Genomic DNA, 27523 nt, shown 5'->3' on the forward strand with positions numbered 1-27523 from the left:
TGTCATTTGTGTGCTAGATGAATGACTCTCTTGAAATCTGAACCTGAATAAACAGGTGTGTGTCTTCTTAACATGTGAGGCTTTTTCCCAAAGGTTTTGAAGCACTTACTTCAAATAACAGGTACCTTTGGGAAAAGTTTAGGAACCAGCAAATGAAAGCAATGGCTGGTGAGCCTGTGTAGCCCCAGCTTTGAGGAGTATGGGGGTTACCATGGGCAGATCAGGGGACTTCTGAATATGACGGGAAGTGTTTTCGGTCTTGATCCGGGGGAAATGCTCACAGTGCAGGGGAGGATGCCTGCATGAGTGGTGAATCACTCGGCACACCCTGGTGAACCTGTCTGTATATGGGCTACAGTTCAACAAAGAAGAAAAGGCGTCACTGCCAGAGGCCCTGCAGCTCTGAGGGTGACGCAGGGTGAGAGCAAGGAGGAGGCAGTTAAGAAGGTTGCCCTTGCCAATCCTTTCATCTGGGTAGCATCCTGGGATGCAGGGCCAGGGCCCAGGGTTCTCCATCTTACTCTGCCTCTCATCTCTGCTGTGTTTGCATAGAGACACCCCAGACCCTGGGGGTGGGGCCTGAGTAACTGAGAATGAGGGGTCCACATGTGCAAACACCGAGCATGTGCTGGGAGTGAAAGCAATGCAACATGGCACCTTGTGTGGTTCTTCCTGCTGGTGGAGGGGAGAGAACAAGGAGAGGAAGTAGAGAGGGAAGGAGTACCTGGCTGGAGCCAGAGAGAGCTGGTGTGGCCTGCTGAGAAGCAGGAGGGTTCCCACTGGCAGCCCTGACAGCAGCCCCTCACTGCAGAGCACACAGCTTCCCAGCATCCTTCCCCTCCAGCTGTGCAGCCTGGCCAGGCCCCACTGGAAGCTGCCCCATGACCCTTGCCTTTCTGGCCCTTCAGAAGATGGGAGCTATCAGGGAACACACACGCTTCCTTGCTTGTTTTTTATGGACGCTCCTGAGAAGCCTTGGGCAAAAGAAGACCACTGCCCGAACACGTGCTGGCTTACCGAGCACAGCCGGCTCCACCATCTCCTGTGAACAGGAGTTTCTGCAGGACACAGCTCTGGACAGCAGCCAGCACTCCGCAAGGGCCCCCCTGCAAAGAAAGGCACATGTTATAGCCTAGAAGAATGGCCCCTGGGAACATAACCCCCAACCCCACCATCCCCTGCCCATCCCAGTTCACAGCGCCAGGCACCCTTGGAAATGGCTCTCTCACGGGCGATGTCACAGCCACAGCATGCTGATCCTGAGTCCCAGAGCTGGGAAGATGAGGCCCTAGCCTAGAGAAAAGGGCGAATCTGTGACTTCACACCAGTTAGGTATGACATGAGCAATACCACCACAGGCTTCCACATCCACAGGCTGAGGGCATCAGTTGTCCACTTTGCCATCAAGGCCTTATCCTGATGGCGGCCTCTTCCAGGAAGTCAAGCTTGGTTCTGTGAACACCACGGCACTTAGCATAGGCCCTGACCTACAGAACATATCAGAATAGTACAGAGGCAGGAGCAGGGAGATGAACTGAGGTTAGCCACACAAGGGGGGTCTTGGGACTCTGCCTTGTACAATGGGGGGCAGGAGGGGGCTCCAGGCTTGAGGAAGGGAACTGAGGGAGCTGCCCTGCTGTATTTAGGGTTCAAGGTTAGTCTCTTCTGGCCTTTAACAAGCAATTTGGGGGAATGTGGACAAGCCGCCTTCCAAGCCTGCCTCTGCTCACCTACATTTCCTGCTGTTAGGGCTTCTTCTCTTCGAGGACCTGCTTCACACACTTGATGCCTCTGCCTTTTCCTGCAGGCTCTACACTTTTGTATAAATGGTCCTTCAATTCTGCGCCACCTGTCTGAAGGGCCCTTACTTTGTCTCTGCCTGCAGAAACCAGCACGGTTCTCAACACAACCTACAAGGGCCTCCCTGTGTTCCCAGCCAGCCTGCTGTCTCTGTCCGAGGATCCCAACAGCGTGCACCACTCAACAACGTGTGCCCCTCGAATCCATCTTCAAGTCAAACATCTCCAGGGCAGAGGGCCTCACTCCCCAGCTCGTGCTCTGCCAGCCACCCAGGCAATGCTTGACTGAGAAACAACTCAGCTGACATCAGGCTGACCCCTGGAGGGTCCTATGGGTCCTTGCAGGACCTACGAAAAAAGCTCCACAGTGCCTGCTGCCTGAGGTGTGAGATGGGATGGCAGAGGGCCTGGGGGAAACCCTAGAGCCACCTGCCTTTCTTTGCACAATGCCATATCTCAACGAGGCCACCTCATTGAAGGTAAAACTCTGCAGCTTCCACTCTTCATTGAAACAGCAAAAGCTGGAGCCAAACAGAAGAGTCTTTATTTCCTGTAAAAAAGAGAGAGGAGAGAGAGCATTTCCATGTTACTTCAAAATCAAGCAACAATGTAGTGCGTGATGTGCCTGTTCCCACAGGAGCTGACCTTGACATCTAGCAGGGCGGTCTGTTTCCTAGTAGGGTTATCGCTTTTTATTTTCTTTGTGGTTGAGGCCAGAGAAACTTGACCCTGAGATCTTACCTCTGGAACATCTGTCAGCCACGCCAGTTTGTGCTGACCTGGATCAATGTCTTTGGTCTCCCAGAGACCACTTGAAATATGAAGTTTTAGTTTTGCCCTCTTGTTCTCCCCCAAAAACCACTAGAGGGTTTCAAGCATCATGATAGACTAGAATTAACTAAGAAGCTCCTGAAAAATGGTCCTAATGGGGCTGGCACTGTAGCTCAACAGGCTAATCCTCCACCTTAATGTGCCTGCATCCCATATGGGAGCCAGTTCTTGTCCCAGTTGCTCCATTTCCTATCCAGTTACCTGCTTATGACCTAGGAAGGCAGCAGAGGATGACCCAAGTTCTTGCGCCCCTGCACCCATGTGGGAGACCTGGACAGAGCTCTAGGCTCCTGGCTCCTGGCTTTGAATCAGCTCAGCTCCAGCCAGTGTGGCTACTTGGGGAGCAAACCAGCAGACAGAAAATCTTCCCCTTCTGTCTCTCCTTCTCTCTGTAAATCTTTCAAATAAAAATAAATTAATCTTTTAAAAAATAGTCCTAAAAAATTTAAAAATAAAAATAAATTAGTCTTGGGCCCAGTGCAGTAGCCTAGTGGCTAAAGTCCTTGCCTTGCATGCACAGAGATCCTATATGGGCAATGGTTTGTGTCCGGCAGTTCCACTTCCCATCCAGCTCCCTGCTTGTGGCCTGTGAAAGCAGTTGAGGACGGCCCAGAGCCTTGGGACCCTGCACCCACATGGGAGATCTGAAACAAGCTCCTGGTTCCTGGCTTCGGGTCAGCTCCAGCTGGCTATTGCGGCTACTTGGGGAGTGAACCAGTGGATGGAAGATCTTTCTCTCTGTCTCTCCTTCTCTCTGTAAATCTGACTTTCCAATTTAAAAAAAAAAAAAATCTAAAATAAATAAATAAATAAACAAATTAGTCTTAAAATTCAGGCCAAGTGTCAGGCCAGTCAAATCTGATCCCACCTGAGGACAGGATCCCACTAGCTGTAGTTTCACAACTGCCCAGGGGATCCCATGGTGCAGTCCGGCCTGAAGACCAAATGATCTGACACAGGACTTGCAAATGACCATCTATGAGCCAACCTGGCCCCCTGCCTGCTTTTGCAAATAAAGCTTTATTGACACAATAAAATGCTCATTTATCCTCATACTGTCTATTATAGAAGGAGGTGGCCAACCCTGTTCTAGCACAACTCTTAGCCATGAGTAAGAATTTCCATTCTGTTGCCACCTGGGAGGGTGGGGTCCCATGGACTCCATGTGGACACCCGCCCCAACTACCTGGAAGACACCCCTGCATTTCTCTAACAACTCTGTCTTCTCCAGACTTCTGATTGATACTGAGCTCACTGTATGCATCCTGTCACCCCAAACACTACCCCTAGAGCCCCGGAACCTGCCAATCCCCCCCCACGAACGGCCCTTGGGTGGGAAGGCAGAGCATCTCCCTCCAGCTCCCTGCCAGTGGGCACCCCGAACCTCTGCCATGACTTTACACCCTAGAGCTCTCTGAAGCTCCAAGTGATTCTCCCAGCACCAACCAGTGGATTCTGCAGCCACGCCATTCTTGCTGGACCCCTTTCTCAGGCAGCTGTGTCCCATAGACTTGGGCTATTTCCCAAGAGAATTGAGTTTGTTTTCTTTGAACTGCATACGAGGAGAGCTCTGTGCTGAGAGCATTTGTCTGCCTTGATGGCCGGTGGCACACAGGAGGAATAATGAGCCCATTCGGGGCCTTCTGTGCCAACTATAAATCACCCACGTGTGGGAAGGGAGTTCCCCAAGAGATGGGCTTTTCTTCACATGTTCAGTCACAGCAAGGCACTTCCTGCCAGGCACAGACAGTGTGGCCAACAGAGACTGGAGTCCTTTCTGAAACTGTCCTTGGCCTTGGGCCCTTCTCTCCTCTTGAGGGACCTCACACTGTACAGCTATTTGGGGGTGGGTTACTGGGTGGTCTCCATGGGAATGCCACGTGCACAGAATCACAGCCCTGGAGTGACTCAAGCTAGAAGCCACTTATGTGTGTCTTTCATTGACAAAAGACGGACAGGAAAAAAGGAGAGGGGAAAGAGGAGGAAGGGCTAGCAGGGGCAGAGAAGGAGATGGCAAGGACCAAATCTCTAGAAAGATCTCGTACTTTCTGAGTCTGTGTGCTGAATAAATGTAGTCACAGGGAAGGGAAGAAGGTCAGCTGTGTCCCGGAGGGTTTGGTTTTCCCTCCTGGCTCCTTGCTCCTAGCTGCAAGGCCACCGGAGAACAGCAGGGGCAACATTCCATCCTGCAGGAACTTCTGGGCCAAGGGCAGGGCGAGGCCATCCTGGAAACCGTGGCTGCTGAGTCCTACAAAGGAGGGTGCCCCTTGTGGTCCATGACCAAGGGTCCCTCTAGGAGGCCACGGGCATGAACCTGGATGGCACTGCAAGATCGTTAACACCCCCTGTCCTTGGCTCACAGCAACACAGCTAGAGAAAGTCCAGCCAGCCAGCCCGCCCAGGCCAGCCCGCCCATTACACATGTAGTGGAACAGCTTTGGGCTGAAAAAAAAGAACAGAGCCCTGCAAAGCTTGGGTGGATGAAGACAAGACCTCTTTGTCTAGGAGAGGAAAAGGTGGGGTTCCAGGACAAAAGCCACAATTCTCCTGAACCTCAACGTTACTCCTCATTCCCTCACCCCCAAACTTCCATTACAACACTGACCAAGAGATGCCAGTGATGTGGACTGGGCCAGAAAGATCAACACCCTCATCCAGCTGCACCAGGACATACCTCCCTGGGCATCTCCTTACACCTCTAAGGCGAGACCTACCTTGGCTACTGAGAGGTCAATGGGCTTGGACACTGCTTGCAGCTTGAGTATCGATGGAGCCGGAGGCAGGACAATGTCTTCCCTTACCAAGTCATCCTCCACGTCCTCTGGAAGAATAGGAGTCCCTCGTAAGGACTGGCTCAACACCACAGACACAGACATGGACATGTTTGGAGAAGTTTTAAATGACAGGTTGTCAGCCTGGCCTCTGCTTCTGGGCTTCTGGGCTCCCTGGCCCTCAGCAGCAGCAAAGACAGCAGATCCAGAGACCTGGCTCCTTTACCACTGCCCTACCCATCCAAGCCACAAGGAGGAGGTAAGTGGCCTGTACCACTGATGCCATGGGTGGGCATGGGCATGCAGGGAAGCTAGCACCCGGGGTCTTAAGAGTACAGCATCACACCTGGTGTAAGCATGACACATCGATTCAGCCCCCGAAGACAAGCACTAAGAGGACAGAGTTAAGAGAGGAAACACAAGCACCCCTGACCAAACAGGAACACCAGCAGATTGTCATGCCTGGAATTGACACCTATGGACCCCCAGATGGCATCCCCATCCTGTGGAACCCTACAAGAGAGCAATGGCTACTATCCCCATTACCGATGAAGAAACTGAGGTTCGGAATGTGATAGAGCCGGGATAGAGACATGAATGCCACATTCCACACAATCATCTGACACTTGGGCCTTCCAAGGCCCAGAGGGAGATCCTTCCCACTGCCCCGCACCGAGTCTGGCAGCACCAGCTGTGACTGCCCAGCCAGCGAGGCCCCCTTGCACCAGGCCACCCTCTCTGAAGGACCAAGGGGAAACACTCCCATGGCAACCATGCTGGTGAAGCTGAGCAGACCAGGCCCTGGGGGCTCCCTGTTTGGGCGAAGGATTGTGTTAACAGACCCCCTCCCCAGGACACATGGATTCCATGCTCCCCCACAGCCTCCCTTACTCCCATTGGACACAGCACCAGGCAAAGTCCCAGGGATTAGGTCCCTTGAACAAGAAGGAGACAGATTCTACCTCTGACCTTGGGGCTAGTGAAGACTTGGAATTTAAACAGGAAGCCACATTACATGAGGACTCTTCTTAGCGGCTCTGGAAAAGCGAATCTGTGACCTTGGTCTTACCAAAAATAATAATCTGAAATAAAGACCAGATGCTCACTGAACAGCACAAATGGATCTTTAAAAACTAGTCTGGGATTGGGAGAAAGAAAGGGAGCCAGGCCTGCATTGTGCTCTGCCAGACCCACAGAAGGGAGGGCTGGGCTGAAGGCTGGGGGACCAGGGAGGTAGAACATGCTGGGGCACAGGCCGGGGCTGCCTCCCCTTGGGAAGGGGGGGAGAAGAACTGGTCCAGCACAGGGAGTTGGTTCAGGACCACAGAGCAGGCCTCGGGCCCAGAAGTGGCAGGACTGCCATGCAAGGGAAAAGAAAAACACTCCAGAATGACATGTTGGCCAAGCCAACAAAACTGTGTGCAAGAGGTCTGAGATGCTATTTAAGGCCTGGGTGAAAACAAGCAAAGAGGTTTTATTTCCTGTACTACTTTTTGTACCCTTTGGAAGAAAAAATATATATATACATATATATGTATATGAGGGCACTTCAGAAAGATTGTAGAAAATGGAATTAAAAGATAAATTGAAGTATAGAGAAATTTGAAATCTGTACAAGATTTTTTCATGATATGCCTTTTCCTTGAACTTTCTTAAGATCTTGCATAACATAATTGATTTTTTAAAAATATTTTAGTTATTTCAAAGGCAACATTACAAAGAGAGAGGGAGATCTTCCATATGCTGGTTCAGCCCCAGGTGGCTGTAATAGCCAGAGCTGGGCCAGGCTGACACCAGGAGCCAGAAACTCCATTTGCGTCAGAGGCCCAAGCACTAGGACCATCTTCCACTGCTTCTCCCACGGCATTAGCAGAGAGCTGGATCAGAAGTAGAGCACTTAGGACTCGAACCAGAGGCTTAATTTACTATAACACAATGCCAGCCCTTGCATGACTTATTTCATTTGAAAGGAGAACTGCTCACACACTCTTTTTGGGAGTCTGGCACAGTGTGAACTTGGGGTGACTTGCAGGCTTTGTCATTAACAAAAGGCCCCATTGCACCACCTAATTCCCAAGCATTCCAACCTTGGAGCACCCCGCCCACACTGTCTCCCACCTTTCCCGCCCCATCACCATCTTCTCACCATGACTCCAGGAAGGTGGCACTATTCTGCTTGCTCACTAAGTGCTCTATCAAGCACCCACACTATACCAGGGACATCATGAGAGAGAGGTGGTACAGAGGGGAAGAAGCAGACAGCACCCCCAGTGAACTGCAATGCAATGAGTGCGGCACCAGCACTGCAGGGAGCTCCCCTAAGAGGGACTATTCCAAGATTCCCCCTCACAGGTTTCCATCTTACCCTAGAACCATCCTACATCGAAGCCCAGATACAGGCATCTCCAAACACACAGCTCTGACATCACACTCACTAGCATGGTACCTTCCAGGTCTCCCTTTGGCCTGTAACATACAGCCCGACCCCTCACACAGCTCAGAGCATCATCTGCACCTGCCCCAGCCTGTACTCCCAGGCACCCGAGCCCCCCCTTGGAGGTTGGGTAGCCTATCTCTCACACATACACTCCAGACCTTGGCCCACCTGGCTCATTCCATGTCTCTTTGGCAAGCCCCATATCCACCATAAATGACACCTCGCTATGGACATTTCCAGAACCCTCCACAACACATGGCTGATACATCTCTTGACACCACTAAGCACCACTGGTCCTCTAGCTCCACCTCTCTTCCTGTGCCCTTCCCAGCCCTGCCCTCCAGAAAGGCAAAGCCCCTTGTATCATCTGCCCTGGCTAGACTGTACCATGGTGGCCAGAAAGGGAGGGAATGTGGGTGGCATGCATTGAGCAGGAAGGGATGGGCTGCTCTTCCACCATGCTCAGCTGCTTGTTTCTGCACCCCAGGCCTCACCCCAAGCCTGCTCTGTCCTCCTCCCTCTCCTAGGAACTCTCTCAGTCACTGGGTTCCATGACCTCTTCTCTTTGGTTGTTTCTTTTCTACATGGTCAGCTGAGCCTCACCCTGATCCCCTGCCGAAATCATGTGTGTGTACTTGTGTACACACACACACACACACACTTCAAACAGCTGGCTTCCGAGAACTGCTAGCAGCCTTCCTGCCAGGATAAGCTCCCTGGCTTCTAAGGGCAGGAACTGCCTCGTGCTGCGTCCAGAACCCGAGCGGCTTTCATTGGAAAATCTTCAAGTGCAGAGGCTTCACAGCAAAGCATGCGACGCCGGGCTTCCTGGCTCCGTCCTTCTCTCAACACAGCCAAGGGGCAGAAACCTGCCCCTTCCTGGGGAGGCCAAGTGGCCCTGCCGGCCACTTCTGGCGATGAGAGCCCTGGGGCCCTGCTCCCTCTCAAGTGAGCTGTGCAAAATAAACAAAGCTGGTCGCCTTCTCTTGCACAGCCATCAAAGACGGCCGCCAGCCTGCATGCTCACATGAGGCACTTCTAAAGGGCATACTGCGTTCCTCCTGCAACTTAAAAAGAACACTGGGAAGGAAGCAGCAGTGTATGTGGCCAACTGCTAGAAGAGCAGCAGGTATGGATGGTACCCATGCCATGGCCTCTCACGGCAGGTCTGGGCCCAGCAGCCTCACCTTCGCTGCGGCTTGTGCCAAGCCCTTAGATACCTCAGTCTTTGCAGTGTAGAGAATTAGAGAGAGTCAGAGACAGAGATGGCTGTAAGCCTGGACAGGGGCAGGGAGCGCTACCCGTCTTGACCCCAGATACCAAGACAGGTGAATATGTTCAGTCCACAAAGCTAAGCCAGCCAGTACAGTGAATCCTCTTCTGCAACCTGCCCCCTGGCACCCTCAGGTGGAGCAAACGAGCCTTACAGCCCAGAGGCAGTAACCATACCCACCAAGCTGCAGGATGTTCAATTCCCCATCTTCCTTCTCAAATGCTGGCAGTGGAGGTTTCCTGGGGGAAAAAAAAATGACAATGAACCAGATGAGAAGCACAGAGAAAACACCAATAGCTGGAGAAAGCAGATGGTGTGTGGGAGACAGACTCCCTCGGCCCCACCCCACCACCACACCTGTGCCCTCTCCCTCAGCCTAGGCTCCATGACGCACAGGGCAAGTGGCCTCCAGGGGGAGAAGGACATGGGGACTGTCAGCTCCCATAGGGGCACACACCCCAACAACTTAGAGGGTGACCAGACTCTGTGCTCTGACACTTGGCATCATTGTGACAAGTGACAAACTCTGAGTATGCCAGCAAACACACACACAAAGAGCAGGTGCCTGTGACCAGCACCAGGAGGTACGCATCTCTCCGTATACCTTCGGTTGGTTTGTTTCCCTCTTTCCTAGTTCTCAGATAAAACCATCGCTCAGAAGAAACCTCGGCAACACACCAAAGGTGTTCAAAGTACACATGGACAGGCCTTCATGTTCCCTGAAAACCCGCCACACACTTCTGATTTGGCAGCTCCAGAAAGTCCACACAGAGCTGTCATAATGCATGCTACCTGGACCATAGTTCCTTTGAGACTTTTTGCACCCCCCTCCAGCGTGCATCGATCTGAACTAAAGCAAAATCATTTTCCAGAAAGAATGCATTAAAAATAACAATATTACATCACCTTCTGAAACCCATTTTACCACATTAGCCATGACAGCCCTTTTGAACGTGGCATTGAAATATATTTTCCTCCAACATCCCTGCCGGGTGAGATATGACTGGAGTAACAATCACAGGCCCACGGCGGTGCATGCTATTGAATTGGCTTCCTCCTGGAGATGTATGAGGGGTGGCATGAGGACCACGGAGGACACGCAGTACCAGTCTGGGAGCACGCGCTGCTCTGGATGCTGGCTGTGGGACATGGAGCTCTCCCTACTCCCAGGAGGCTCATTGTCCACTTGACCTCCTCAACTCAGCAGAGCCACTTCCCTTGGCGCATTGCACCTCGATGTTATCAGGAATCTACAAGTGTCCTTGCAGGGCACTGAGGTAGAATATGTTGGAAAGAGGAGCTAAGGCCAAGAGGGGCGGGGAGAAGGATGCAAGAAGGGCAGTGGAGGATAAGGCTGAGTAGGGAGTCCACCATGCATCAACAAGAAAGGACCCTCATTGAAAGCCCCTTCCCGCATTCCTTCTCCTGTCCCCACCTGTTTTGTGGCGCAGCTGGGACCCAAGTTCTCCCTCTCTGTCTGCACCTCCATTACAAGCTCAGCTAGAAACCAGGGGCAGATGCCCCTGGTTGTGCCTCAATGGCCCTGTCTTCATGGAAATGGCAGGGAATGATACCAGATGGCCTCTCCAGTCACTTTTGAACCATTTCAAGCAGGAAACAGCAGGAGCAAAGATATTTCTCAATGATCCCAAGTCCACTAGGCTCTCTAGATGCCGCTGCTGCACCCTCCCTCTCTACCTCTCACTCTGATCACTCTGATGGCCTCCTGACTCGTTCCTGGGTCCCCAGTCAGACCCACCTCTCAACCCACCTACATGTGGCAGAAAAAGCCATCTTCCTAAGAAGCAAGGCTGACTATGACACTGCTGCAGGTGCCCAAAGGTTCCGCATCATCCCCACTGCTGCTGCCACTGACAATCACACTGATAAATGCAACAGCAGTAATAACAGTAACCTCTTTATGGCTCCTTGGCCCTGAGGCGCTGGGCCAAGCTCTTTGCAAACCTCAAAAGTTGTCTGCTTCTCAGAAGAGCTCTGCGAACTGGGTAATTTTCCCAGAGTTACACAGCCAGTGAGTGGCAGTGCAGATATTTAAACTAGAATGGCAACTGCAAATGTAAAGGCAGTAGGCACATGACCAGTTTCCTTGAAAACTAACATCCAGGTCTCTGAAGATGTCCCACAAGGCTCTCCACCCATATCCTGGCCACCCATGGCCCATCTCATCTTACCCTGTGCCACCTCACTGCACCTGCACTTCTTCCCTCCCACAAGCCTCAGCTACACGGCATATACCATACACTTACTCCATCTCCAAAAACCTCCAACAAACTCACACTAACCCAATGTTCCCAACTACAAAGCATGGATTAATTCATTCTTCACTGGCAGGCTCCCCGACCTGAAAGAATGGCAGATGTATAAAATGAACAGAATAAATTGCAACCTGATGTGGTATGATGGAGTTAAGATTGGCCCCCAAAGCTATACACATCCTAATCTCCAGAACCTGTGCATGTAATTGCACCTGGTTCAAAAGTTTTTCTGAATGGAACTGAATTAAGGGTTCTGAGGTGCAGACAGTATCCAGGATTACCAGAGTAAGACCACTTGCAATCATAGAGGTCCTCACAAGAAAACACAGAGGTGGGACACAGCAGAGAGGATGATGGTGTGATGAGGAAGCACAGAATGGAGTGACAGACTCTGAGAATGCAAGAGAGGGTCAAGAGCCAAGGGACACAGGAGGACACAGAAGATGAAAACAGCAAGGAAACAAACTCTTCCTAGAGTCTGCAGAAAACAGCCAGCCTTGCCATTATTGACGTCGGCCCAGCGGACTTGAGCCCTCCAGAACTGTGATGTTGTAGATCCATTTGGTCTTAAGCCACTGAATTTGTTGGTTTGTTACAGCAGCAATGGGAAACCCAGACACAAGGCAAGAGTGGCAACCGCAGAGAATGTGCGTATGTCAACAGTGCAGCAGCAGCGTCACAAGCATGCTGAAGGCTGAAGGGACTCCCACAGGTGTGGGATTACAGGCAGGACAAACATGACATGGCCCAACACAGAGGAGCTAGGCACTGGCTTTAGATGTTCCCTTAACCCATTGCTCTAGTTCACAATCCTCCCCTTGCCCATGACTCCATAACTTCCTGCAGATCCTGGAACCAAGTCCAAGCATCCCAACCGAGTGCCCTGGCTCCAGCCACGAGAAATGGTAGGGGTTATATGCCTGCAGGGCAGGGTATGGTTGGGCCCTCTCCTCCCAGTCATGGGACTTGCAGCCGGAAAGCCATCCATCAGCTGCGAAAGCCGGCACAGAAACTGAGTGCCATTCCCAAAGCTCTCATCTCCAGTGAGGACCTCAGTCAGGCTCCTGTGGCAGATGGTGCTCATTGTTCCTTTCATGCGGCCCTTTGGGGCACAAGCATTACAGAGTTGAAAAGGTCACTTTGAAAGCATGTTCTTGCCTTTGAACAACAATGACAACATGATAAATCAAGACCTTCAAAACACTGATTCTTCAAAGTGTGATTGTGCAGACAGCCCGGACATGTGTCAAAGTGTGCATCCAATAAATCCACAGGGCCTGTCCACTGCATCTGAGGCCTCTACTTCCTCTATGTGCCCCAACAGGGAAGGCAGGGGCTGGGCCCTGTTTTCAGGGCAAACTGGGATCAGGACACAATTCTTGAATAGCTGAACTCTGGGTTGGGAGGAAAGAACCACTCAGAGACATGAGTCATTCTCCCTATTCTTCCCAACTCCTGGTGGCCTCAATGGGCATGAGTCCCTCATCTGTACCAGGGGAAAGCCTGAGCTACTCTACTCACTGTGGGACAAGACAAGGTACAAGATCTCCGGGTGGACCGGGTGCCTCATGGTCTTCTGGCAGGTGCTTTGTGGCTTGCATAACCCACCCATCTCAGAAAGAGCTCACCAGCTATTCTTGACTCCATCTATTATGGATTCCAAAAAGAAAGGTGTCCTGCCACTCAAGATGCCAGGTAGGTTGCCTGCATCCCATATACGTGAGAAAGATTGGGTTCAAATCCCAACTCAGCCCCTGGTTCTACTTTGCTAGTGAATACCCTCCTGGAAGGCAGCAAGTGACAGCTCAAGTGACTGGGATCCTGTCACCATGACAGCCTCTGCATTAATTTTCTGCTGGCTCCCTGCTTCAGCCCGGCCCAATCCATGCCTTGTGAGAGTTTGGGGAGTGACTAGTAAACAAAAGTGCTCTCTCTCTCCCTCTCTCTCCTTCATAAATAAGTAAATATACACTTCTCCCTAAATACTAAAAAGGAAGCTCTAGTCCCTCATGTAAGAATATAGATACTATGTACTTAAGCTACAAGTGATAATACCAGAACCCAGCTTAGTGAGTTGAGTCTTATCCATTTGGCACAAGAATCTAGAATATAAGAAATGAACATAAATATTTCCTAAGTTGGGTCAGTGATGGCACAAAATGTTAGACAGCCACTTGTGACACTGGGGTCCCATATCAGAGTACTGGCATGAGTCCTAGTTGTCCTGCTTCCAATCCAGCTTCCTGTTAATGAACCCAGGAAAACAGCAGAAGATGGCCCAAGGTTTGTGGCCCCTGCCATCCACATGGGAAACCCAGATGGAGTTCCTCATTCCTGCTTCAGCCTGACTCAGTCTCAGCAGTTGCAGCCATTTGAGGAGTGAACCAGTGAATGGAAGATCTTTCTACCTCTTTCTCTCTGCCTCAAAATCTCAAAAGAGTTTACCTCTTTGGTGCTGGCACAGTGGTATATCTGCTTGAGGTGCCAGAATCCCATAGGGGCACCAGTTCTTGTCCCACCTGCTCCACTTTCAATCTAGCTGCCTGACCATAATCTGGGAAAGCAGAGGAAGATGAACCAAGTACTTGGACCCCCTGCACTGATGTGGGAAACCCATTAGTAGCTCCTGGCTCCTGGTTTCGGATCAGCCCAGTTCAGGTTGTTGTGGCCATTTGTCGAGCAAACCAGTGTTTGGAAGATCACTCTGACTATCCCTCCTTCTGTAAATCTATCAAGTGAAAAGTTTCCCATGTCATGACCCGTAGCACACCTAACAGGAGTTCTGGAGAACACTTGGGTGAATCAGGTTCCAGAAGAATCTTTGGAGAAGAGAGGTTTTGTTTTGCTTTGTTTTCATCAAACGTCCGCTCAAAACTAAAATCTCTTAAACATATGAGAAAATGATGCATCCTGAGTGAAAACCAGCAGACAAGGCAACTAGGATTCCTATGAATTCATGGTAACAGATAATAATGTAAGAGATTTAGAGAAATTAGAGAAACTTTTTTGAAGAAATGGCAGAGGAAAGGACAAGATACAATGAAAAAAAATTAGCAACTTAGGAAACTGAATGTAGCGATTGGAATTTAAGCCTTATGGGCACTTAATGGTGGTGATGGATGCATTTAATATTGGAAAAAATCCACGGAGTCTATAATTGAAAGAAGGAAAGGAAGGAAAGGCAGAGGGAGAGAGAAAGAGATTGGCAAAGTAGCTGAAAAATACCTCCTACTATGTGCAGAAGGGATTACATAATTGGAAGATCAATCAGCATTTTAACATACTCATCCTAATCATCTCTATGGGAAAAAGCCATCCTATCTGTCGATACTACTGTGTGAAGGACTTTTGATAAACAGAACATTCACATGATTTGAAAGTCACAGCTTACTTATGAACTGCAAAAAGGGAACATTATCTTCACATAATGAAGAGATCAGCATACCCCACCTTAATGGCCCAATCCCACTTAGCGTCATCAGTACTCATATTCAGCTTGTGTGCTCCTGGGCAGGCTGGAATGGGAAGTGCGCAATAAGCCCAGCAGGATTCTTGCCAAAAAAAAAAAAAAAACAACCCACGTTTCATGTACATCTATTAATGTAACAGACAAGTCTAGAATGTGAGCATTCTGGAAGACAGTGAGCCCACATTCTTCATGACAAACAAAAACTAGAACTGCTCAACATTAGACTGTTTAGGCATGTCATCCAACACAAAGAGCAGACCTCGAATGAATCCTGAATTGAAAAACAATAATCCTACAGGAAATTTTGGAGACATCTGGGGAAAAAAATTCATAATGTGCTGTGTGTTCACTGATATTCTTGATGATACATAAAATTCTCACAGAGTGGGACATGGGAACTGTGTTTGCATAGATTTTTGTCCTTGGGATACACAAGTTGAAATATGTAGGAGTGAGATATGATGATATCTGAATTTTACTTTCAAAAATGTGTGTATGTTTAAACACATAAAATAAATAGGAGAGAAAGAGAAAACAAATTCAGAAAAGCTTAGCAATTTCTGAATTTAGGAAAATCATATCCAACTTTTCTGCAGGTTTGATTTTTTTTTTAAGTTAGGAAAAAGCTTTTGGTAAGCTTGAACAGTAGCCTGGGTAGAGTGAAGAGACGATGTTGGTTAATTACAAGGAGCAAGCACCTGATGTTATCCAGAATGTAACTCTGTGAGGATAAAGACAAAGGGATGTAATAAAGAGCAAATAAAGAATATTGAGGGAAAACACTGAAGTGGAATGTACATCTGAGAGGAATAATGGAAGCAGAGAACAAGGAGGATGTGGTAAAGGAATGACTGCAGAGACGGGAACCAAGACAGCGGCTGAGTAGGCGGCTCTATAGAGAAACCGATGGAGAATGAGTTGCCCACGTCATCCTCACCCAACCTCTCAGGAGCATGGCATGGAGAGGGAGGACAAAATGAACCCCAGTGTTGGCCCATCCCAGTGGAGGGGTTGTTGGGAGCTTCCACAGCCAGGCGACCCCTACACCTCTCTCTCATCTGATAACAGTCCTGCAGAGAGGCCAGGAGGGGGAGCTCAGAGCCGGGCCCACAAAGTAAAGCAAGATGCCAGAATACTTCCATGAAGATTCCTAAATAGTTGTTTAAAGGACACTGAATGAGATTCAAGAGAACCTAGAGAAATGATTCTATGTCCTGACAGGAAGACCTGATACAGGTGGAATGGTTAAATAAAATAAGCAGAAATCCTTCAACTAAGGATTTCCAAGGGAAAGTAGACTAAGTGAAATTTAAAAGTTGCTTTGCAAGCGAAGGATTAGCCAATTAAGCCATTGCACAGAGCCCTTAAAATATTTCTAAATGAATACCTTTAGTCTAAGACAGAATTATCTAAAATTGTAAACATGGCATGTAACTATTTATATCGTTACTGTGAAAAGTAAACAAAAAAACAGTAATCATTATATCAAAATGTTAAGAGATAGGCAATATCAAAATAGGGCTAACATAAATTTTTTAAAAATCCAAGATGTGGGGAGAAAGGAAGCATAAAAATCAAATTATTTATTGGGATTCGTTATCTCTTCATTTTGTTTGTCCCTATTTTCATAACAACGCTGTCATCATTTCAAGATAGCTTATTATAGCCGAGAGTAAGCTTCATGGTAAGCACAAAACAAGAACCTTAACAGACTTACTAAAAATAACAAAGAATGAAAGTATGTCACTAGAGAAAGAGAGAAAAAATGGAGAGAAACTACAATAAGAATACAAAACATGTATGAAAATGGAAATAGTGAGACTTTACCTACGAATCATTACCTTAAAGTGTAGGGGGTTCCTGGTGCTTGGCTTCAGGGTGATCCAGCCATTTGGTAAGAGAATCAACAGATGGAGTACTGTCTGCCTCTGTTCGTCTGCTTTTCAAATAAATTTTTTTTTTAATGCTACTGATTTTTGTGTGTCCATTTTGTATCCGGCAACATAATTTGTTAGCTCTTACAATCTCTTGGTGAATTCTTTCAGCCACCTTATACACATGGGATCATTGTATCTGCAAACTGGACTAATTTGACTTCTTCCTTTCTTAGTGGCATGTCTTCTATTTCTCGCTCCCACCTAACTTCTCTGGTTAAAACTTTCAGTACTATACTTTTTTTTTTTTTTACAAAGATGCACTGTATTTATTTGATTTTTTTTCCTTTTTTTTTATAAAATTTTATTTTGACATTCTTTACATAGTTAATTAGGGTAAGAAGGTTCAAGGGCTACAGGAAAGTGGATAATACTAGTATGTTTTCCGTATTGTTACCTTCATGTTTACAGGGGGTATTAAGGGAGAAGGCCCACCCAATTTCCCACCCTCCCCAGGTCCTGGATGTAGGGCATGCTCTGAGGTTCTTGCTCAAGTGGTTTTGATATTGCAACAGTTATGAATTTCTGTCAATCTTGCCACTCCAAGCACTATGAGGGCTTTGAAAAATCCACTGACTGACATAGTCCATCATAGCTGAGATGGTTGGTTGACCTGTTCTGTCTTCTCTCTTTTCTTCGTTAGGGTTCTGAGTCCAGCATTTAGATTAGGAAGATCTCCAAAGAAACTTCTTGTATGTGCTAACAAGTACAGGGGCTGGCACCGTCCATCGCTCCAATCAGCTGGTGGTTGCAATTGCTGGGTTGGTTCTGTTTTCACTCCCGACTTCGACTGGAACCAATGGGTGTTGCAGTCCAGCCTGGTTCTTCCCAGCACATACTTGGCCCTCACATCAACCAGTGGGAGCTGCAGCCTAGTTGGAGCGACCCACAATAACCCCCACAACTTTCAGTACTATACTTTTTAACAGCAATGAGACCAGATGTCTGTATCTGGCTCTAGAACTTACAGGAAATGTTTTCAGCTTTTATCCATCACATAAAGTGTTGGCTGTGGACTTTTCATATACAGCCTTTAGTATTTTGAGGTATGTTGCTTCCATAGCTAAATTACTCAAAGTTTTTACCATGAACTGGTGTTGAATTTTACTTCTTCAGGATCTACCGAGATGATCACACAGCTGTCAGCCATCATTTCTGTTGACATGATGTGTCACTTACTGATTTGTGCATTTTGAGCCATCTCTGCGTCCCTAAGGGAAAATCCCACTCGGTCAGCATGAGTAATTGTGTTGATGTGTTGTTGAGTTTTATTTGTTAGTATGTTGGTGGGAATTTTACATCTATGCTCATCAGCAATATTGGTCTGTAATCTCCTTGTCTGTTGCATCCTTGCCTGGTTTTGGAATTAGAATAATGGTGGCCTCATCCAACAAGTTTGGAAGGGTCTCCTGTCTTTGAACTTCTTGAGATGGTTTGACAATAACTGACTCTTAGTTATTACCTGAAATTTTGGTAGAATCTGGCTGGTGCGGCCCTCTAGTCCTGAGCTTTTTCTTTGCTTGAATAACTCAGTTTTCTAGGTCTTCATAACTCAATTTTGTAAAGATATATGGATCCAGAAATGTATCTATTTCTTCTAGGTTTTCCAATCTGTGAGTATAAAGTTGTTGCTAAGAGCCTAGTGCTCCTATTTATGAGGTATCAGTTATATCTCCCATTTCAGCTCTTTTGGTCTTTTCTCTATCCTTCCTAGTCTGTCTGATGGTTTATCAACAGTGCCTTTCTGAAAACAACAACTCTTTTACCCATGAATCTCCCATATTATTTTCTGAGTTTTGATCTTGTTTACTTCTGCTCTAATTCTTACATTTTTTGCTTGTGCTAACTTTAAATTTTATTTGTTCTTGTTCTAGATCGCTGAAATACATTTTTAGGCTGTATATTTGATTTTTCTGGATTTGTTTAAATGTAGGCACTTATTTTTACAAACTCCTCTCTCCACGCTGCCTGTGCTGGATACCCTAAGTTTTAATATGCCATATTTCCTTTTCCACTAGTTTCAGGAATTTTTTAATTTCCTTTTTGATTTCTTCAATGATCTATTTGTCATTCAGGAACATGTTGTTCCATCTCTGTAAAATTTCTAAAATTTACTTTGTTGCTGATTTTAAATTGTATTTCATCATGGTCAGAAAGATAGATGAAAAAAATTTCAATTTTTAAAATCAAATATGTAATCTGTTATTGAGAATGTTGTCTACACGAATGAAAATGATGAGAACAAGACAACAGAAAAGCAGAAATCCTATCCATGTCCCCAGATTGCAAGGATTAATAAAATGTAAATGTCCATACTACCCGAAGTGCCATATGTGAACACCCTCCGATCAAATGACTTGTGGGAAATATCAATGATCAGAATAGTCAAACCAATCTTGAACAAAGAGAAGAAAAGCTGAACACAACATAATACCAGATTTCAAGACATATGATTGAGCTATTGTAACCAAAACATCATGCTATTGATACTTTAAAAAAAAACACACACATGGACTAATGGATCAGAAACAAAATTACACATTTAAGTCAACTTATCTTTGACAAAGGCATCAAAAACATTCCCTGGAGAAAGAGACAGTGTTTTTCCATGAATTATGCTGAGTAAATGGATATCCAAATGCAAAATATTGAAACAGGACCCTCAACTCTCACTCAATACAAAAATTATTTAAAATGGATTAAAAGCCCAAATATAAGACCTGTAACTATCAAACTATAAGAAAACAAAGAAACACTTTCACACATTCACATAGGCAACAGTTTTTTTGGACAAGACCCTACCAGAACAGGCAATAGAAGCAAAAACAGACAAATTGGATTACAACAAATTAGGAAGCTTCTATCAGCAAAGGAAACAATCAACAAGGCGATGAGACAACCAACAAAATAGAAGGAAATATTTGCAACTATTCAACTGACAAAGAATCTATAAGGTACTCCAAAAACTCAACCATAAAATAACCAATCCAGGTCAAAAACAAAGGATCTGAATACACATTTCTCAAAAGTATAATTGCAAATGGCCAACAAACACATGAAAAAATGTTCAACATCACCAGCTATCCCTGGTTTATTTGCTACCAGGAAAATGCAAATCAAAACCACAATGAGTTATCATCTACTCCAGATAGAATGGCTATTACCAAAAATTAAAAAATAACAAACACTGGCAAGGATGTGGAAAAAGAGGAATACTAAAACATTGTTGATAGGAATGCAAATTAGCACAGTCATTAATGCAAAACAATATGAAGATGTTTTAAAAAAAAAAACCTAAAAACTAAAAATAGATCTGCCATATGACCCAAAAGAAATGAGACCAGCATATAAAAGATATCTGCACGCCATGTTTACTGCTGTACTATTCTCAACAGACAAGACATGCAACCAACCTAGAAGTCCATCGGTGAATGACTGGGTGAGGAAGAGGCGGTAGTATATTATTCTGACACACAGTAGTATATTATTCTGACATTAAAAAAAAAAAAAGGAATGAACTCCTGATATCTGCACCAAACTGAAGATCCTGACACGAACTGATGTAAGCCAGACATGGAGACAAAGAGCTCATGTTTCCCATCATATGTGGGATTAAAAATAATTACATATTATCTGAATTTAGAAGTGATTATTAGAGGTAGGACGGGGTGGGTTGGATAAAGGGTAATAAAATGCAACAGGGGATGTTGAGCAGCACTGTAGGTCAAGACTAGCTCCTGATAATACAGCCTATTCTGCATAGAAAACGGGGACAGAGGAGCTGGTCTGCTCAGAGACCAAAGAAAAGATGAAATGAAAAGGGCTAATTGGTCTGATCAATTTTATGCTATATGTGTGTACTGGAATTTTATACTCTCCCCCTTAAGAATATGTAAGTATTACATGATGATGCAAAATTCTAAAATAAATTTTTTGAAAAAGCTAGTTTATTTTGGTGCATAAAAAATCAAAATACTTCAATTTTTTGACAGTTTTTCACAGTGTAGCATTTTCTGTGAACTTTCTGGAAAGTCTTCATTTGTACAGGTTTCAAAAAATGTTTGCACTAATATTCGTTTATCTTTTAATTCCATTTCCCACAAACCTTTGAAAATACCGGTGTTCATTTTTGTGGAGAACGTACGGCAACCTTGCAAAACTCAGCCACACATCATACCTCAAAAAACCCCAAATTTCTTGATTGCAAGGAAATCTTGAAAGAACTTAATAACGGGGCCCAGCGCGATGGCGCAGTGGTTAACATCCTCGCCTTGCACACCCATATGGGCACCGGTTCTAATCACGGCAGCCCTGCTTCCCATCCAGCTCCCTGCCTGTGGCCCGGGAAAGCAGTCGAGGATGGCCCAAAGCTTTGGCTCCTGGCTTTGGATCGGCTTAGCATCAGCCGTTGCGCTCACTTGGGGAGTGAATCATCGGACGGAAGATCTTCCTCTCTGTCTCTCCTCTCTGTATATCCGCCTTTCCAATAAAAATAAAATAAAATAAATCTTTTAAAAAAAAAAGAACTTAATAATAAAGAGGTATCCCTTTCATACGTTCCAAAAAGAATTCACATTTTCTTAAATTTAACAAAGTAAAAGTTAGAAAGCATTTCAGAACACTGGGAGATGTGCAGCTTAAAAGTATCTATTACTACAGAAGCAAGAGAGCAAAGAGTTAAGCACTCAACTCCAAACAAAAGAAGAGGTCAAACCAGAGGGAGGGAAGGAGGAGGAAGAGATACGTGAAACATTAAAAATTGAGCAGAGAATAAGAAAAAATCCCAGTGAAGATTAAAACTGGCTCTTCGAAAAGGCTAAGAAAAAGTGAGTCTTTGCAAAATTGGCTAAAGTAAAGAGTACAATAAACAATACTAAGGATAAAAAGGAGGATACAATTGGATATTATAAATAGGAATTCTTTTTCAATAAGGAGAAAACAGTATGAATAAAACCAAAACAATAGAAAACTGGCTGAGGGCCTAAATGAGCTGCAGTTTCCCTCTAGCCTGAGCCTTTGGGGACGGGGAGGGCTATAAGGACCATTAGCTTCAGCTCTTGGGATCATCCTCACCGAGAGGTGTTCTTCGCCTTGGGAATCTGGCGCCCTTGGGAATCTGGCGCCCTTCAGGGCAGGGACCTCTGCGAGGGACCGTCTTGTATTCTCGTCCTGCATTCCCAGTGCAGAACTGCACAGCCCCTTGCTCTTACCTGGGGCTTGCTGGATACAGACCCACTGGAGAAGGAAGCTCTGAGAGCCAGCTCATGTCCAACACTTTTTAAGAGCACTGAAGTTCTCCACAGAAGAGAAGATTTTTTTTTTCCTTTCTTTCCATTTTCCTCTTCTCCAGATCCTTTTGGCTTCCTCAGCCAAGCTTCCCTGGCAGAGATGGGATTCAGGATGTCATTAGACTTAGAAGATGCTTTAGAGGTCTCCTGGTGTGACGTTTGGTGCTACAGACTAGGAAAGCCACTTCACAGACCCTCGGGGACCTTCGGTCCAGGAGGGTGCTCAGTCCAGGACAGGGTCCTCCACCTCCTTCAGCCACCAGATTAGCAGGCATTTTTAAAATTAAGCCCTAAAGAACATGAGATCTCACTCAGGGCTGGGTTATCGAGAAGTCATCATGTGCAATTTAGTGATCATAATGTGTAGTGACTTTAGCAGGCCCCAGTTTTATGCCCTGAGGTTACCCATTCTTGGACTGTCGACCTTAAACATGTAAAAGGAATCTCTCTCTCTCTCTCTCTCTCTCCTTTTCTTTCTGCAAAAGAGTGGAAACTTTGACTGTATTTGCTTGGTCTAACATTTCCTGTAAGAAAGCTCTATACTTGGAATATTGTGAAAGCAATCTGTCTTAACAATTCAACCCAAATACAAGATCTTCCTGAACGCAGTGACAAACTTAATTGGGAAATGGCCTGCATATCTAAGTCTTCCTCATCATGGTCCACGATGACGAAGATTGGGCGGAGAAAGAAATCGCCGGTAGAGAGGACACATGGGGTTGGGGCACAGATGACCCTGTATCCTCCTGGAAAAACCATTGACCAACCGGGCTTGTTTGGCTGCACAGAACACACACTGTGCTCCAAGCTCCTGAACCATTGTTCTTGGAGGTGATGACTTCTCAGCTTAACTTTCTTTCCGTATGTGTCCTTCCCAGTGGGCCTATACCCTTGACAAAGAAATATGCAGAGCCAAAGGGAGATCCAAAATCACGTCTGAGAGTTCTCCTTCCTGTCTGTCTACTCCTTGAAATTTGACTGGCTTCTAGAACGTTCCAGGCACAAGGAGATGAAATTCACTCCAGCTATAGACTCAAAGGTTTCCTTCAAGGTTGAAATACACAGTTTACAAAACAACAAATGTACTGAATTGGATCTTCCTTATAGCTCTGCCATTCTTCTGATTTGGCACAAAGTCTCAGCAAATAACTGGTGTTTAATGGATGCTCCTGTGACATATACAGAGTTCACACAGCAGGAGGGGCTGGAAGTGCAGCCCTGGTGAGGTGGGAGTAAGTAGCAGGTGCAGTGCCAAGCTCTTTTCAAGGCCCTTGGTATCATAGACATTCAGGCTCCAGGAGGGATGCAGGAGAGATGCAGAGGGATGCAGGGGTGCAGCTGGGTTAGAGAAATAACTTGTAATTTATTACAGCACAGTATGGCAACCAGTTGAAAACAACGAACCAAGAAGCTGGCACAGTGACTACAGGATGCACCTAACACAAAGTAACTTAAGTGCAGTGCAATGGGATATGCCAATTACCTTGACCTAGTCCCTTCATTCTATATGCATATACTGAAGGACCATACTGGGAGACAGGCTAGGAACTAGACTCACTACACCCAGAGCTTCCCCACCTGACATATTTTCCTTTCCAGCTCCAAACCACTTAAGAATGAGGAGCATCCAGACCCTAACTGCAAGAGACCCCATCCTGCCCCATTAGAGACGCCCCTCAACCCAAGGCACACTCAGAACAGCCTGATGCAATCCATCTGTGACCTTCCTGGGAGGGACGGAGAGAGCAGTACAGCCATTCTGAGCTGCTCATAGACAAGAAAACCAACAATGCCAACCAAAGCAGCTCAGGGCTGGGCACAAGGGGAGTGTCATGGGCTCAAGAGACACCACCCCATCTCCCTCTCTGACCCTCTAAACACTCCTATCCAGGAGTCAGTCGGCTGAAACCCCTCCCATCATGGTATCTCTCTGTGTTGGAGCAGAAACCTTCACTCAGCCTAGTGCGGACTGCACTTTGCCTTGTCAAGTTCTGTTTGCAAGTGAGTCAAGGTACCCAGGGTCGGTAACAACCATACAGCAGAAATAGGAACAATTACTAAGTGTCAATTAAAAGCGTACATTGAGAATAACTCATCTTTTGATAACAGCTTTAGGCGGGTGACTCTCTTCTCATCTCACTTACATCTGGCCTAGGCTGGAGGTTAGGAGATGGAGGCTCTACCATCCTCCCAGTGTCTGACTTGGGGCCAAGGTTTCCTACGTGTGGCAGAGCTCAGTTCCATAAGATGACTGGTGCCAAGAGGTGGAAACTGCTCAGGATGTAGCCATTAGGAGTGTGGTGAGGATGTTGCGTGAATCCGTGGAGCATATCTCTGGAATATGGCCAAATGCACTGAGTAATGTTTCTTCCGCCTCCCACAGGCAGGGAAGAGTCAGAGCCCATGAGCTGCCTCCTTCTCAGCCTCATCTCTCCCCTCTACCCACAAGCAGGTGGCAGAAAGCCTCAACCAAGCCCACCCACTATGAGATGCTGGTGAGCCCAGGGACCTAGGCTAATGGCGGAGGGGAAGTCACAAGGATGTCCCAGGTGAATGCCAAGGCCACCTCTGCCAGGGCCCTCAGGCTGGACACTCTGCGCTGCGGAGCTGGTTCCCCAGCTTTGCCTGCCTAAGGCTGGTGCTGCAGGAGCCCAGGATGGAAAGGATTGCCTCTGCAGCCTTGGCCCCATTCCAGGAAGTTCAAAGCCATTCCTGGAGTCATAAAAGGGAAGGTTCTGACTGGGCCGCCCAGGAGGCATTACATCAGAGAGGCCACCAGTCTTCTACCCAGGGCCTGGAGAGCTGTGTGCAGCTGTTTACTTAGCTGCTAGGAGAAGCTGCTGTGCGGCACCTTTACTGTCCAATAAGGGCCAACACACACAGGCCAGGAAGAGAACTGCGCCAACAACCTGGGCCGACTTCCCCAGCGGCTCAGCCCCTGTGTGATCCACTTAGCTCTGCTGGGTGTGATCTGTCACAGGCTGGCTTAGCACTGCTCCTGGGATGAAGCCTCCTCACGCTGAACTCCATCCATAGCACTCCAGGTAACTCCCCCAGAGTAACTCTGGTATCGTACAGAGGATGGATTTTTGGGGTCACTTGCTTTTAGAAAGGTAGGGAGGCCCACACTTAGAGAGCTCTGATATTTTTGGAGCTCCTGCTTTCTTCCAGGTGGTCTTGAGCAAGTATAATCCCCAGTTAGAATCCTTTGCTATGAAACGCTGGGAGGTTCTGGGTGCACTGTGATTCTGTTCTTACAAGAATCACTTACCTGGACAGCACCCTCCACTTGACCAAGTACATGCAAAACACAGCTCTAGATTTTACTCTCCCACATGTCCTGGGTGGGGAGGCAAGGTTGTGGGGGACAATGCAGAAACTTTAGAGCCCTATTTTTCAGAGGACCCTGAGGTCCAGAAAATGGTCACTTGCACACCAGAGACCAGTGCATGACACATAGATGGACATGTGGACACACAAGGCAAATAAGACTCAGCTTAGGGATCGGCCTTGCAGTGCTCACTTTGTAACACTACAAAGGTTGACCTTTTGTGCCACAATTATGTTGTCTCCAATTTTCTGACATTTGATGAAAATGCTGTCACATCTTTCCTTTACCCACAAAATAATAACTGGAATAGTGTCTGATTGGATGTGAAGTAAACAGAGCTTAGCTTCTGTTTCCACAGAAGACCTGCAAAAACAAGGCTCTTTTATATTCTTTGCTTGAAAGAAGCCACCTAAGTTGTGTTGAGTTTGAGGAGCACAACCTAAATCTGCCTCTGAACCTGAACTTGGTCCTCTAGGACCCATGAATCCTCAAAGGCCATAGCTCACTGTACTGTGCCAGGTGGAATGGCCCAACGTCTCCTTGGGCAGAGATTCCCCATCTTACCCTAGTCTGGACAGAAGAAGAACATACCAGCACAGGCTCTGAGAACCACCCCTCCTTTTCACCCAGCTCTGCCTCATCAAAAAAAAAAAGAAAAGAAAAAAATTATCCAGGAAATTCTGACCTACTCCAAAAGCACTATTCTCAGAGCATTTCTTAGAAGAAGGAGAGGGGAAGGGGAAACACGTTGCTTTAAACCTAAGTTAGTTTCAAAAATATTGAGTATTACACCATTCACACACATCACAGTAAGCCAGAGAGCGATGGAATTTCCATGGGTGAGCCAGCCCCGGTTTGGGACAAGCACACCCTGGACTAAAATTAGATGTGTTCCTGAGCCAGCAAGGCCACCGCCTGTGCCTCTCCTGGCAGCCATTTTCACTTGAAGTGGGACATGAGGGTCCCCAGGTACCAGATTGTGGGTCCCGTCTCTCTGTGCTCCTCTGGGGTTAGCAGTGTGCTGCTCCTAACTTGGGTCCACGCAGCTGGTGGGCTAGAAGCCAGGCACGGCATGTAGGGGTACTGGCTGAGGAGCCAGGGCATGGTGGATGGAAAATGTGTGCTGAAACTTTTCCATAAGCTCCAAAGCAGCCAGGCATGAGGTCCACCTCATCAGAAGTCAGGATATCAGGTTTTAGAACTTTATAACAGGGGGAGTTTTGCTCCCAGATCTTTAAGAAGGAACAATACTTCATATGAGCTTGTTAAGGCGGCAGTAAAAAAACAACTAGTACAACCTCTCTCTTTTTCTCTCTCTGCGGAAGCAGAACAAGGTCCAACATAAGGCTCTGCTCTCCCTGGTTCCCGAGCCCAAGGCAGGCGGGCATGATGCTGGAGCCCACCTCTGCAGACACACTGCAGTCATTGCTTCTTCAGGGTCACCATCTTGCCAAGGTCCCCCCTCTCCAGGAGGTTGGGTAGGGGGACACCTGTGCAAGCCCCCAGAGACTGCAGCCCCTCCAGGACTGTGTAAGCAAGAAAAGGCCCAAGCAACACAGCCAACAGGAAAAGCTCTGAGCAAAAGTATCTGTAGTTTTTTCCAGAACAAATATAAAACCTTTTGGAGCAGCTGGAACCATGTCGGGGAGTCTCCAGTTGAAAATGTTATGGGGGGGGCCTCACACGGTAGGAGGAAGCAGGGGATCTGGGGCTTTAAAAAAAACACTCAGAGGTTTTTCCAAGGAGATTCCAGTCCTAGCAGGATAGACGGCTCTAGTGAGGGAGGGTGGGACCAGCTTCCTGGTGGCCATCAGGCTAACACTGGGAGAGGCGCTTTCCATGCAGCTGGAAATTAGAGTGCCAGCTCTGGTCTCCACAGTGTCCAGTGGCTTTCCGGAAGGCAGAGCCCACAGATGCTCATGGACCACAAACGCCAGTCTCCACGGTCTGCCCATGAGCAGTTGGGGGGGCGGGGTGTAGTTAACGCACTAGCCTTAATGCTTCACACTGTCCCCTTGCCCAGCTGCCAGCATTTAATGACCCACCATGTCTTCCCACACTTCTTTATGATCACTGCCCAGAAAGAAGAAATGGAGTCTTTTCCCACTTCACTT

At 47.1% G+C, this 27523-nt stretch overlaps 1 protein-coding gene across 1 annotated transcript in view; it reads right to left on the minus strand.

Moving 5' to 3' along the window:
• The window catches only part of MINDY4 (MINDY lysine 48 deubiquitinase 4), an 87626-nt gene that overhangs the window by 37369 nt on the left and 22734 nt on the right, over positions 1 to 27523 (minus strand). The window contains exons 6-9 of the mRNA XM_040964998.1: positions 9292 to 9350; positions 5345 to 5451; positions 2233 to 2349; positions 1018 to 1106 (exon numbers count right to left, since the gene is read on the minus strand). Coding sequence (XP_040820932.1) covers positions 1018 to 1106; positions 2233 to 2349; positions 5345 to 5451; positions 9292 to 9350 — 372 coding nt within the window. The remainder of the gene's footprint in view (positions 1 to 1017; positions 1107 to 2232; positions 2350 to 5344; positions 5452 to 9291; positions 9351 to 27523) is intronic.

The sequence above is a fragment of the Ochotona curzoniae genome, unplaced genomic scaffold, assembly GCF_017591425.1.
Source record: "Ochotona curzoniae isolate NIBS_2020 unplaced genomic scaffold, NIBS_Ocur_1.0 scaffold_3835, whole genome shotgun sequence".
NCBI classification, from domain to species: Eukaryota; Metazoa; Chordata; class Mammalia; order Lagomorpha; family Ochotonidae; genus Ochotona; species Ochotona curzoniae.